Source organism: Cebidichthys violaceus, unplaced genomic scaffold (genome assembly GCF_023349555.1).
Source record: "Cebidichthys violaceus isolate CVI_PGR_0920_01 unplaced genomic scaffold, fCebVio1.0.p SCAF_10, whole genome shotgun sequence".
Classification (NCBI taxonomy): domain Eukaryota; kingdom Metazoa; phylum Chordata; class Actinopteri; order Perciformes; family Stichaeidae; genus Cebidichthys; species Cebidichthys violaceus.
The window spans coordinates 115,001-127,100 of NW_027176263.1; the positions used below are offsets into that span (position 1 = coordinate 115,001).

General features: G+C 44.3%; 1 protein-coding gene across 1 annotated transcript in view; it reads right to left on the minus strand.

Annotated features, from left to right (window-relative positions):
- The window catches only part of srbd1 (S1 RNA binding domain 1), a 45,489-nt gene that overhangs the window by 32,609 nt on the left and 780 nt on the right, over positions 1-12,100 (minus strand). Inside the window, exons 2-14 of the mRNA XM_068718920.1 lie at positions 11,312-11,376; positions 10,651-11,077; positions 10,317-10,544; positions 9,965-10,131; positions 9,454-9,571; positions 9,164-9,302; positions 8,844-8,940; positions 8,505-8,691; positions 3,241-3,344; positions 2,863-2,970; positions 2,495-2,652; positions 1,490-1,580; positions 1,155-1,262 (exon numbers count right to left, since the gene is read on the minus strand). Of these exons, the coding sequence (XP_068575021.1) occupies positions 1,155-1,262; positions 1,490-1,580; positions 2,495-2,652; positions 2,863-2,970; positions 3,241-3,344; positions 8,505-8,691; positions 8,844-8,940; positions 9,164-9,302; positions 9,454-9,571; positions 9,965-10,131; positions 10,317-10,544; positions 10,651-11,077; positions 11,312-11,376 (1,997 nt within the window). The remainder of the gene's footprint in view (positions 1-1,154; positions 1,263-1,489; positions 1,581-2,494; positions 2,653-2,862; positions 2,971-3,240; positions 3,345-8,504; positions 8,692-8,843; positions 8,941-9,163; positions 9,303-9,453; positions 9,572-9,964; positions 10,132-10,316; positions 10,545-10,650; positions 11,078-11,311; positions 11,377-12,100) is intronic.

Genomic DNA, 12,100 nt, shown 5'->3' on the forward strand with positions numbered 1-12,100 from the left:
ACTCCAGGGCGATATCATCTGGATAACAACAACCATACTTACGGCTAACGTCAAAATAACATCTCTCTGCTCTTCCAAAGTTCATGCACTTGCAAAAGCCTTTATTCTACAAACCCCTACCAAAGCAAAGGCAGACCATTTACACATGTGTTACGTGCTGCAAAAATATAGTTAATCATATCAGGTGAAGTGGGACATTCAGCCAAGCGCCACATCAAACACGAGTACAACATTCTCACGCGTTGTGAAACGCACGAATGCCATTAGCCCCAGTGAAAGAATGAATAAGAGAGACATTATATCAAGATGTTAAATTGTGCTGCTCTGGAGGTGCTCGAAGGAAGAAAAAAAATGTCAGTCATGAAAATAATCAAGGGGAAGTTAACTTAATAAACGCCCCACTTTGACTGTTTCTGTTCTTGCAAATTGACAAAAAATGGAACTTAAGAGAAAAAAAATGTGGGCTACTACACCAAAGGTATGACCTCTGAAGTGTGTGTGTGTGTGTGTGTGTGTGTGTGTGTGTGTGTGTGTGTGTGTGTGTGTGTGTGTGTCTGCGTGTACTCAAAGATACTGACAAAACGCTGATATGCAGACACACACTTCCACTCACAGCTCAGAATCATTCTAGGCTGTGCTCCCAATGCTAACCTCAAGTCAACAAACACACATGGAACGCAGCGAGGAGGAGGCCAGTGGTTATTATGCTTGGACCGAGGTTCTGTGCCGTTGTATTCTGAAGTGCGGACTGGGCCTGGTTACAGACACAATGTGGACCGCAAAAACGTCTCTTTAAATGGACCGGAGTGAAACCAAGACCAGATGGCTTTAATAGACGATATTCGCTTGAGGGACACATTCCAATTTGTCTCTCTCTCTCTCTCTCTCTGCATCTGCGTGCAGCTCTCTCGCTCCCACACATTCTCCTCCTCCGTACTTTATTCTTCCACATTGCTAACTCTCTTTATTCAGCCGACCTTTCCCCTCCACGCACCTAACCTTCCCCTTTGACCATTATTTCTCATTCATCGTCATCATTCCAGGAACTCAGCCCTCTGGACAGTAGGGTTCACACCATAGACGTTCTACAACCAGTTGTTTCTTTTCAGGGTGACGGGGGCCTGTTCTAGCATGCACTGGATGAACCATCTTACCAGTAGGACACGTCCAGAGGGTGAAAACAGCGCCTCGAGATGAGGTCTGCGAAGACGGACTCGGTCTCACGGCACGCCGTCCCATTACCGATCACAACCTTGGCACAGCTAGTGTGGACAAGAGAGAGAGCAGAAGGACAAAGAGGATTAGAAATGCAACCATAGAAATGCAGTCAGGGCTACCATTCTCTTTCCCCATTGTAAATATGATGTTTATTGATACAACAAAAAACAGACACGATGAGTTATTAATGCTGCTACATACATGCCGACAGGAAAGTTACAGAAATAAAAAATGAGTGAAACAGTGACTTTTTAGACACTAGCAGCAGTACCTGTATTTGGTCATGAGGTGGCGCAGTTTCTCTGCTTCTCTTTGTTGGCCTGCGTTATGCAGGTACACCACGTCAGTATGAAGAATCTGACCTGAGAGCAGGGAGACGAAGGCAAGAGGGAGAAAACACAATGTTGCTGATAACGTATTATGTTGACAAGAGACTAAGCTATATAACCAGCTAATGTCTCATGCTGCTGCACTGTATGCCCTGAATAAATAAAATGATTTATGAACTCAACATCTGCAGGAAGTCCAGCCGCTGACAGTTGGCTGCTTCCTAAGAGGAGGACTGCAGCTCTGACCGGAAGTCACATGAGCTGGGAAACCTGTGAGCACATACCTGTGTCTGTCTGCTTTAAGTGTGTCAGCGTTACTTGTGGCCACACAGTCAGTCACCCAGAGGGTGGGACCTACCCTGGCGCAGTGTGAAGCCACACCCACTGAGACGCACGCTGCGACACACACAGCAGACATACGAAAACACACGTGCACATGTGCACGCTAACACATAATCATCTCACCAGGGTCATGCCAACTGGCATCTAGTCTCTGACATGCACACAGACACCAAAATGTAGGCCATCAGCCATGAATCTGGGATGGCACTTTAGTTTGAATAGTGTAATAGAGCAGATTAATGATCTAATCTACAGAAAAATACTGATGGTGAAATACAACGGGACTGTTCCTAAACACGTAGCAATTTGTGTTTATGCTTATTGAATGTATCAACAACCAATAACAGGATGAATAGAAGGGAATACTAATGAGGGAAAAGAAGAAGAGCTTCATTTGCATATCTGAAGCCTACGAGCCTCTCAGACACAGCTGCCATCCTGTGATGTTGTGCACTATGATGCCTAAATCTTTAAAAAGAAAAGTATAATAAAGACAATGCTATATTGTCAATGGGTACGGTCTAACGAGGATTAGAGCCCAAACTGTTTTAGATGCGACGGTAGGTGGTATACACATGAGCTGAGTACACTATGTGGTCACTTACTAGTGGGAGAGAGAACTGCCAGCTTACAGCCGTGTCTAAAGCCAGGGTCCACCCCCATGATGACACAGCCCCTCACCGGACAGACCAACAGCCGCTGCCGGAGGTTTCGCACAAACATGGCGATCGACTCCTTCTCTGCTGCACTTGTCAGCTTAGTCCTGAAGAGACGGGATGCAAGAGAGAGACAGAGATGGGGGGGGGGGGGGGGGGGGAGACAATATGCGAAAAAGAAGAAGGAAAGAAAGAGGTGAGGAATGGGGAAGAAGAGGGAATAGGGGCACAGCGTAAATGAATAAGTGGTTTTCAAAGAAAAGAAAACCCTGAGAACACACACACACACACACACACACACACACACACACACACACCTGTAACTCCTTGTGAGGAAAGGCAGAATAAGCCTTTTAAACGAGTCCTCTACAGCATTCTTGATGACTGCACGAAGCTCTTCTTTAGCAAATGTCTTCGGCCTCCACCTGCATTAAAACAGTGGCAATGTCAAGTTTATGATATGTTATTGAAATTTGCTCTAACCAAAAATTCAAACGAATAATAAAGTGTGATTAAAACCAAATAATGCAGCAGTACAAAATGATGTGAGCACTCTACCAAGAAAATCTCTTATTTTAATCCTCGCGTCTTTAATCTGAAATGTGTGGAGACAATATTTTACAACCATTCCAGATGTTTAGAGTTTCTGCTCAACTCAGTTATTTCTTAAGGTAAACATTTGTGTCGTTTCTGACCTGTTGTTGATGCACCACCGAGTGAAGTCACTCTTCAACCTGTCGGGAATGTTCACTTTCACTGTCAAGATCTTCAGATTCTCTCCTCGGTTAATGGCCAGAGTCTGTACAAAAAAACACACACACACACACACACACACACACACACACACACACACACACACACACACACACACACACAGAGAGAAAAAGGAAGAGAATACTTTTAATAAACATGTGATTTGTACACACAGGGCTTTTGGGGGTTGGACAAGGTAACTGTATACAAAATGTATATATGTATAAAAAACACACATGCACCCAAACCTCCACACAAAAACTGAATCTTTTAAGTCTCCACAGACGAGCGTGTAAAAGCGATGAGCCTAGGAGTGTATCCTGTGGCCAGGCCTGTTGTGTTGTGTGCTGGTCCCCCCCCCCCCTCAGAGGAACTGTTACATGCTGTTAAGCAAACTGTAGTAAGTGTCTGACCTTTTCAGTGGGGAATCTTTAGCCCGCCACAGAACAGGGCCAAGAAACAAAACGTCAATCTGGAAACCAAGCGGAAGAAGCAATCTGACAAATGCCACCACTACGCCACCATCAGCGCCGAGACCGCGAGGCCTACCCCCCCCCCCCCCGCACCCGCACACATGGTGCCACAACCATTACCGCTCAGCAGCACCCGTGGATGTGCTGAACCCATATGCAACACACACACACACACACACACGCACACGCACACAAAAATACAAATGGAAAACACAGCTAATGGCATGGCAGAGGCAGGAATTAATGCAGCGAGCTTGCTTGAATTTTGATGAAAGTTAGATTTCTCTTCTGTTGGCATGTTCCCGCCCTGGGCTGACACCGACTGTGATGAGATTTCTCAAACAATCTTCATCAAAGCCCTGTTTAGCATGCCGTTGAAGAAAAACACTTCTTTCTGGATTCTCTGAACGTCTCTGTAAGCCCTTTAGTGGAATTTAAGTAGTAAATACAAAATGGCCCTTCCTAAATCTGGGTTCTCAGGGTTCAACATTCAAAGTTTTTAAGATTATTTTTGTGTATGGATGACAAAACACAAAAGGCCGTTACATGACTGTCATGCATTACAGCCATGCCCTACACCTGTTTGGTAAATATGCGGTTGAACACGTATTTAAAAAAACTTTACAAGTATCAAATGAAAATAGAAATGTACAAATGTTTTCAGAAAAACAAGAAAAATGGCACTGGTTAAAAGTCTCGGATAAAAAAAAAAAAAACCGATATATTTTGGGTCATAATACCTTTGGCAGTCACTTATACAGAAAAATGTGACCGTCTATACACAATGCCATGATGCATGGTATACAGGTTCTATGTACCAGAAAGTTGCCAAAGCCGATTCTGCCAAATGATAAACATTTTAAGGCATTACAGAAAAAAAAACCTCAAAATGAATCTTCTCTTTGCCCAGGTGCCAAACCTGAATGCAGTTGCTGAATGCAACTATGCCCCCCCCCCCCCCCCCAAAAAAAAAAAATTCTAAAGATTTGTCTGTCTCCCACAGTCTCCTTGCTCTGTTTTCCTTGGTAGCTGGCCGCTGTCCCCGCTGATGATGCACAACCCAGCGTCTGTCCGTACGTGACGACTCTCAGTTTCTGCCGAGGTTAGGTCACCGGTGGGAGACGGAGGGTGATCTCAGAGGAAGGGTGATGCGAGACAGAGTGTGTGTGTTTGTGTGTTAGACGGGCCAGGAGTGACATACGGCCGAGCGCCGGCCAAACCCTGACGAGACCCGACAGAACGTCTTTTCCTAGACGGTCCTTCATCCTCCCACCCGCCCCCGAGGGAGGGCGGTCAGCCAACGACCATCCTCTCTCTGTCTGTCTGGCTCTCTCTCTCACCCTTTCTTTAGAAGAATACCATCAACACATCCATCCATCCGACATATCAAGGACACACACACAAAAGATACACACATACAGATTCACGCACTTTTTTTGACCTAGCTGACACACACGGGACACACTGTACAATAACAGTTGAACTGTTGAGCTGAGATCCACGCAGGGTTAATACATATTTTCCATTTCAAAATTCCATTCTCTTCCTGACTCACATTTCCAGACCTCTCTGTAGATTTTTTTCAGGCCATATTTGACATCCAAGTACAAATAGATAGTTTATTATGTAAACATATGGTTTAAAATCCAATGTATGTAAAATCAAATGTTATTTTACGAAGCCAAAAGATTGCCTTTAATAAAAGTTGAGGCTTAGCTGTCGTAGTGCAAGAGGGTTAAAAATAAAAAGGAAATGAGCAGATTATGTTCCTGATAAATGATAACCGGTGAAGCATATGGAATGTAAGCTCCATTTAGTGAATATTATTCTTTAGACAGTACGGTTCCAGATAAATATTGACTCTCTAAACATCAATGAGGATAAGTCACCGCAGGGGGTCCGCGGCCCAGAGCGACACACACCGGTCCTTTACACAAACATAGCGGCTGCTCAGGGGAGAACGCCGCACTCCTTCTGTCCTCTCACACTCTCTTACTTTATCCAAAAACAAACCCGACACAGCGCAGAGTCTAAAGCTCTTTGATGGAAGAACAAACTTCAGCTCAGGATGAGGAAGAAGAGAGAAGAAAAGCATCTCAATTAGCACTTAGTGTACTTCGTAGTTTAAAATGTGGCTTTATTAAATATGTTTATTTCATTATCCCATTATAAATATTTACCATAAAGTAGCAATCACCAAACACCAGGGATAATAAAACAAGAAGGGGATTAAACAGACCAGAGAGCACTATTTAAAATAGCTAAATAATGGTGGGCCTTTCTTCTTAAAATATAAATCATTGTTAATACGATGTGTAAAAAATATGGCCGCTATTTGACCATGTTTTATCATATATTGAACAAGCGGTAGTTATCTTCTTTACAAACTCTAAAACTAAAAGTGTTCGTTTATGTGAGTGACAATAGAAATAAACTTGTTTTCCTCCACCTGTCCATCAGAAAACAAGTGTTCAATTGATGAAACAGTTCCATTTACCCAAGCTCCTCTGCAGGCGAGCCCCACGCCGAAGCGCTAAACTACCATTTGATCGCAACACAAATCGCATTAAAAATAGCCCGCTGCACATTCAACGAACCTGCCCCGGCGTAGTGAAGAGCGTACCGGCCGCTGATAGCTATGAGGTAAATGTGAAGCCTTTGGAAGAAGACCTCAAATCAAATCTGACGGAATTAAATCTGAGCTAAGCATCTCCACTCGATATGTCAAATGGCTTTAAGACATACTGAAGACCAGCGCTTTGTACGCACTAACTTTAGAGAATGAAGGGAATGGTTACATAATTCTATAAAGGCAAACATCCAGAGGACGTTTTATATTCCATCACTCTCCATGATAGAAAATGCTTTTTATTTAAAGATTAAATAAATTAATCAATTAACTGAACATTTTGATAATAAAAATCAAATCGAACATTCTCAGGTTCCAGCTCCTAATTGTTAGAATTTGCAGCTTTTTCTGTCTTGTGTGATTGTAAAATTAAATGTCTTTGGGTTTTGGACAAATGGTTGGACAAATGGTTGGACAAAACGAGCAATTTGATGACATCCCCTAAAATATGTTGCAGACAAAACTATTAATAATAGTCAGATTAACTGAAAATAAACATTAGCATTAGTCGCAGCCCCATACTTTTTAATCCCAAAGTGCATTTGATGCAGACATGAGGACTGAATGTTCATGTTTCACCCTTCTTTAGTCTTACTACTGTCTTTATATTACATATGTGTATGTCACAGTCTAATCATTTAAAACCTGTAAAATTACAAGATGTATCCCTTTATTAGTTAACTAGCTTCTTTTGTCTGCCACCACATTATTTTCTATCTACTGGTGAACTTGCAATGCATGTTCTATCCCTCCCATCAAAAAATGGTCCTCTTCCTTAAACAAACCACCAGAGCTGGGGCTTAATAAAAATGTGCTAAAGCAAACGGGCGAGTGTGTGCTCACACACATGCCTCCTGTCAAAACACATCTCCCACCTGCTCCCCCTTCGCGACAACTTGACGGCTAGAAAAGGTTCATTTTAGCCGGAATCCGACAGCTAGCAGGGTCACGGCAGCCTGTGGATTAACGCTCCATGACAAAGGCGAGTCATCGAATTAAAGGCCTCTCATACACGGGAGAGGAGGAGGGGAAAAGGGGAGGTGTGGAGTGGATTGGAGGGCTGAGGTTTAGTCAGAAAAAGAGGGAGGGAGGCAGAGCGAAGCGAGAGAGTGACGGACGCACCTCAACGTCGCTCATCTGTTCATTCTCTCCCTCCCTTTACCCCCCCCCTCCCTCTCCCCATCCTTCCGTCCGCCTGTGGGCCCAGCAGCAGTAGCTGTCACTACAGGAGAGCGCCTGTCAATCAAAGCCTCCTAATCCAATGGCATGTCGGCAGGGGACATGTCACATATGTTAAGAGGAGAGAATGAGGGGACTTGCAGGGTGTGCTTGTGTGTGAGCAAGTGTGTGTGTGCGCATGAATGTATGTTTACGTGATTGTATGACTGTAGGGCAGAGCGCGGTTGCCAGAGAGTGTGTTGTGGCAGAGAGGCAGCGGGTGATGGAAGCTGTGGTGACACATGAGGCCCGGGACCAACTCTGAGTAACCCACTAGTCACTAGAGGGACTGAGGGGGAGCAGAGGAGGCAGCGCAGGGCACAGGAGGGGTAGATGTGGAGGCACAGACAAGGCTAACTGCGACTGACATGGCTAGCATTCAGAAGCGGCACAGATGAAGCAGACAGAAATGACACAAACACAAACAGATGGTGTTCATTTGTGTGTGTGTGTGTGTGTGTGTGTGTGTGTGTGTGTGTGTGTGTGTGTGTGTGTGTGTGTGTGTGTGTGTGTGGATCAGTCCAGGCAAAAAACACAATACAGGTAAATAACCTTCAGAATGGTTCAGCATACTTGAATAGTTTTTCATGTGTATTCATTTAATATGTCCTTTATTAAAGCTGTGTTATTATTTGTCCCCTTAGTTGTACCATAAAGGTCACTGTTGGCGTTTTTTATTTTAATAGCCAAAGGTTTTATCACAAGAACACCAGGGTTAACCCTTCAGCTAGACAATAAAGACCCACCCACCAGTGCTACTACAAAACTGTAGTGGTATCATGAGTATGAGTACCAATAAGCTTTAACCTATTTTGCGGGCCACATCTCTACTTCAGGAAGGAAGGAAAGAAGGAAGGAGGAACCATAAACTGGTCCGTCTTGCTACCTGATGGGGCTGGATGCGCTGGATGTTGCAGGTGAAGTCAACGTAGAGGTGGAACTTGTCAATGTCCTTGATTTTGTTTTGCTGGGCCCCGGGTTTCTTGTGGCCTTCGGCAGACTTCTCCTGCTCTTTTTCCTTTAGTGCCGACTTGGACACAGAAGACTGGATGGTCACAAAGCTGTTCTCACACCTGAGAAACACAGAGGGAGGGAGTGCAGGAGGAGGGCACTGTATCATTATCAATGTAGCAGGTACAAGATACCAAGGTACCAATATCAATGTAACACAGACCGCTGTGGACATTCAAATCACAACGTTATGTGCATGTGGATACGTTCTCACAATGTTTTCACGTAGGTGAGTGTCTCGGGGTCTTTGGCTATCATATCAGCCAAGATATGTTCCACACCTGTCGCCACTTCTTCCACCGATGACAGACCTGACACACACACACACACACACACACACACACACACACACACACACACACACACACACACACACACACACACACACACACACACACACACACACACACACACACACACACACACACCATACTTAAAAACAGTCCACTTGTGAAACTTTTACTGAGCTCTATAAATATCAGAGCAAAGGGCTGCGTTTAATGTCTGACATAATGTTGGGTGTATGTGTCTTACCTTCAGTACCAGGTTTTACCCATTCCCTTAAATCCAGAGTATGCGGTGTGTTCATGAGTGCAGAGGTGGCCGCCTCAAGGCCGAGTGCTTTGGCTCTGCGAGCCTTCGTCAGCTTACTGCCTTTCTTGTAGGGAGAATACTACCCACAAAGACAGAAGCACAGGACTGAGATGACTGGTAAGGATAGGTGTAAGAGCCACATTCTGCGTAGATAAATGATATGGATATTACATCGCCAAATGTCAATTTGAATGGCAGCTGTTGCTTTAGCATAAAAATGTGATTCTGACCACGTGATCCAGTTCATCAGCTGATCGGCAGCTCCTCAGATTTTGTTCCAGCTCAGCCGTCAGAACCTCGTCCTTCTTCAGGGTCTGAACCACAGACTGGGTCTTCTTGGCTAGAGAGCTGAGGCAACACACACACACACACACACACACACACACACACACACACACACACACACACGTAAAGAAAAAGAGAAACTGATTAAATATACAGAGCAAAATGATTACACACACACAGACACAATTAAGTGACACACATGCACACAAGTAAAACAATCACAAACGTGCGATACTGTTTCAGGTCTCAAAGCTTGGCCACTAGCACCATCTAGTGGCCAATGTCAGACATGCCTGCTCAGCTCATGAGAAAACATTTCACAGCTGCAGCTGTATATATTAGACTTTGTACCTAAATGTGCCTCTGAATGCATTGGATGAGTACTGGTGAGAGTAGATGATGAGGTGCATTAGTTTCTTCTATTTGTGTTGTGTTTAAGACGTTTCATTTGCCTACCATAACTCCTCATATATCAGCTGGACGTCTCGGACGGCATCGGCGTCCATGTGGTTAATCATGTCTTTACGGTAGCGCACCATGAATGGCACCGTGTTCTCCTCACGAAGCAGCCCAATGATATTCACACACACCCATCGCTCCACACATGTCAGGGTGGACAGCAGCTGAGGGGACGGACACATGCGGATATTCAAACAGTTCATCTATATACACAAATAGTAAAGCAGGCAGAAAGACACCGCCCATATAACCACCAATTATTTACTTTGCAATAAATAAAACTGTTTGTCCATTGTTGGTATCGTGGGGCAGGTAGCACTTTTCCACACATAAACAACCCCATTAATACCTCTATCAAATCCCAGTTCATGTTGAGTTCGTTCCTCAGAGTGTGTACTTCTGATGATGGCAAAGCAGTCGGTCGTCCCAAGCAGGCGCCACTGGTCTTCTGTTTCTTTTGACAGGGCTCATCAAAGGTGAAATCCTCCTCCTCCACTTCCTCCTTCTTTGGCCTAAGCCCAGCTAGTGACGAGCCCTCGCCTGCCTGATGGCCGTCTGACACGATAAATGACACCCTCTACAAGAAAAAACAACAGAGAAGAAAAAGCGAATTACATTACTTGTTGTGTGTCTGTGTTTGTATGCAGATATACTACTACTGCTGAAACGTTCATGAGTCTTACCTCCTCCTTCATCCTGATACTTGGCCCACTCTCTTCGGCCTTCTCTCCCTCTGGACAGTCAGGTTGTTTTGCTCCTTTGTTTTCTGCAGACTTATCATTTCTTTTTCCTTCATCAATGCGTTTCCTCTTTGCTCCAGTCGACACTGGTGCACCAGAATCCTTCAGAACTTTAGGGGCCTGCGTCTTTCGCTCCGCTGCAGGTTTGCGCGGTGCCCTTGGTTTAGGAACTTTCGGCACTTTAGGAGCTTTAGGTAGTTTGGGTGCTTTTGGCTCCTTCGGTTTAGCGGTTCTCTTGGCAGCTGCTTTCTTCTCCCCGGCTGCTGCTGGAGCTTTGGCCGCCCTGCTGGGGGCTTTTGGCTTTGGCTCTGGTGGCTTCCATTCATCAATATCCTCATCCTCATCGCTACTGACTGTCTGGGAAAATGACCTGATGGTAGAGTAGATAACAAACGTGGAAAATCATCAAATTCCAATACTAGATTAGGAGTTAGCTCTTTCTGCTACATTTAGGGTTAACCTGCACTCCTTCAGCATTATAAAAACTGGCTAGCGTCTCAAGTGGATTACATATTCATATTTGCATATGAAAGTATGTGTCCGTTTGTCAAAAAACAGAAAACCCGGATGCTGTTGTTGCACAAAATTAAAGAAAATCACTTACAAGTCGGAGTCCATGTCTCTGTTCTCCACAACTTTGGCAGTTGTTGTTCGGGGTCTTCGCATCATCTGCGAGAAAATGGTGTTAGTTAGCTAGCGTTACATTAAAGCTTTAACGTTACCGTTGAATCGTTAACGTTAAAGCTAACATAGTCGCTAGCTAACATAGTATTGTTAAGGCTTAACCCTCCTGTCTGTTCGGGTCAAATCTGACCGATTTACAACTTTAAATCAATCATAAATATTGTGTTTTGCAATCCGATTGCCTCAAGGCCTTATGATATCCTCCACACTAGACATTTGAACATATAAAATTGCTGATGGCCACTTTCATTGAATTTTTTGTGGTTTAGTCAACTTTGTAACACCTATGGTGTTCCCGGTCAAAAGTGACCGCCATAGGAAATGAATGGGAAACACTAGATTATGTCCATTCATCAGATGAAAAACAGCCCCATACACACCCACACCCACACACACACACACTTGTGTGAACACCTGTTCACAGCCCCATATATAAAGTTGTACACATTTCAAACAAAAAAATCAGGTGTTTGTTATGGGAACCCATCTCTATCCCGCGGTTATGTGCCCATCCCCCCACGTGAACCACACCTTCCAGACTAAACAATGTTTCATCCCTTTTCTCACTTTCCCCCTATATAAACCTGTATTTGTGCCTTGCTCTCATTTTACTCAGTGAGCACAATGAGTAGGCGACTGATGAGGAGATTTTCTGTCAGAGAGGCTCTGGACCTAATTTTTGAACACGTGGAGAGCATTGGACCAGGTA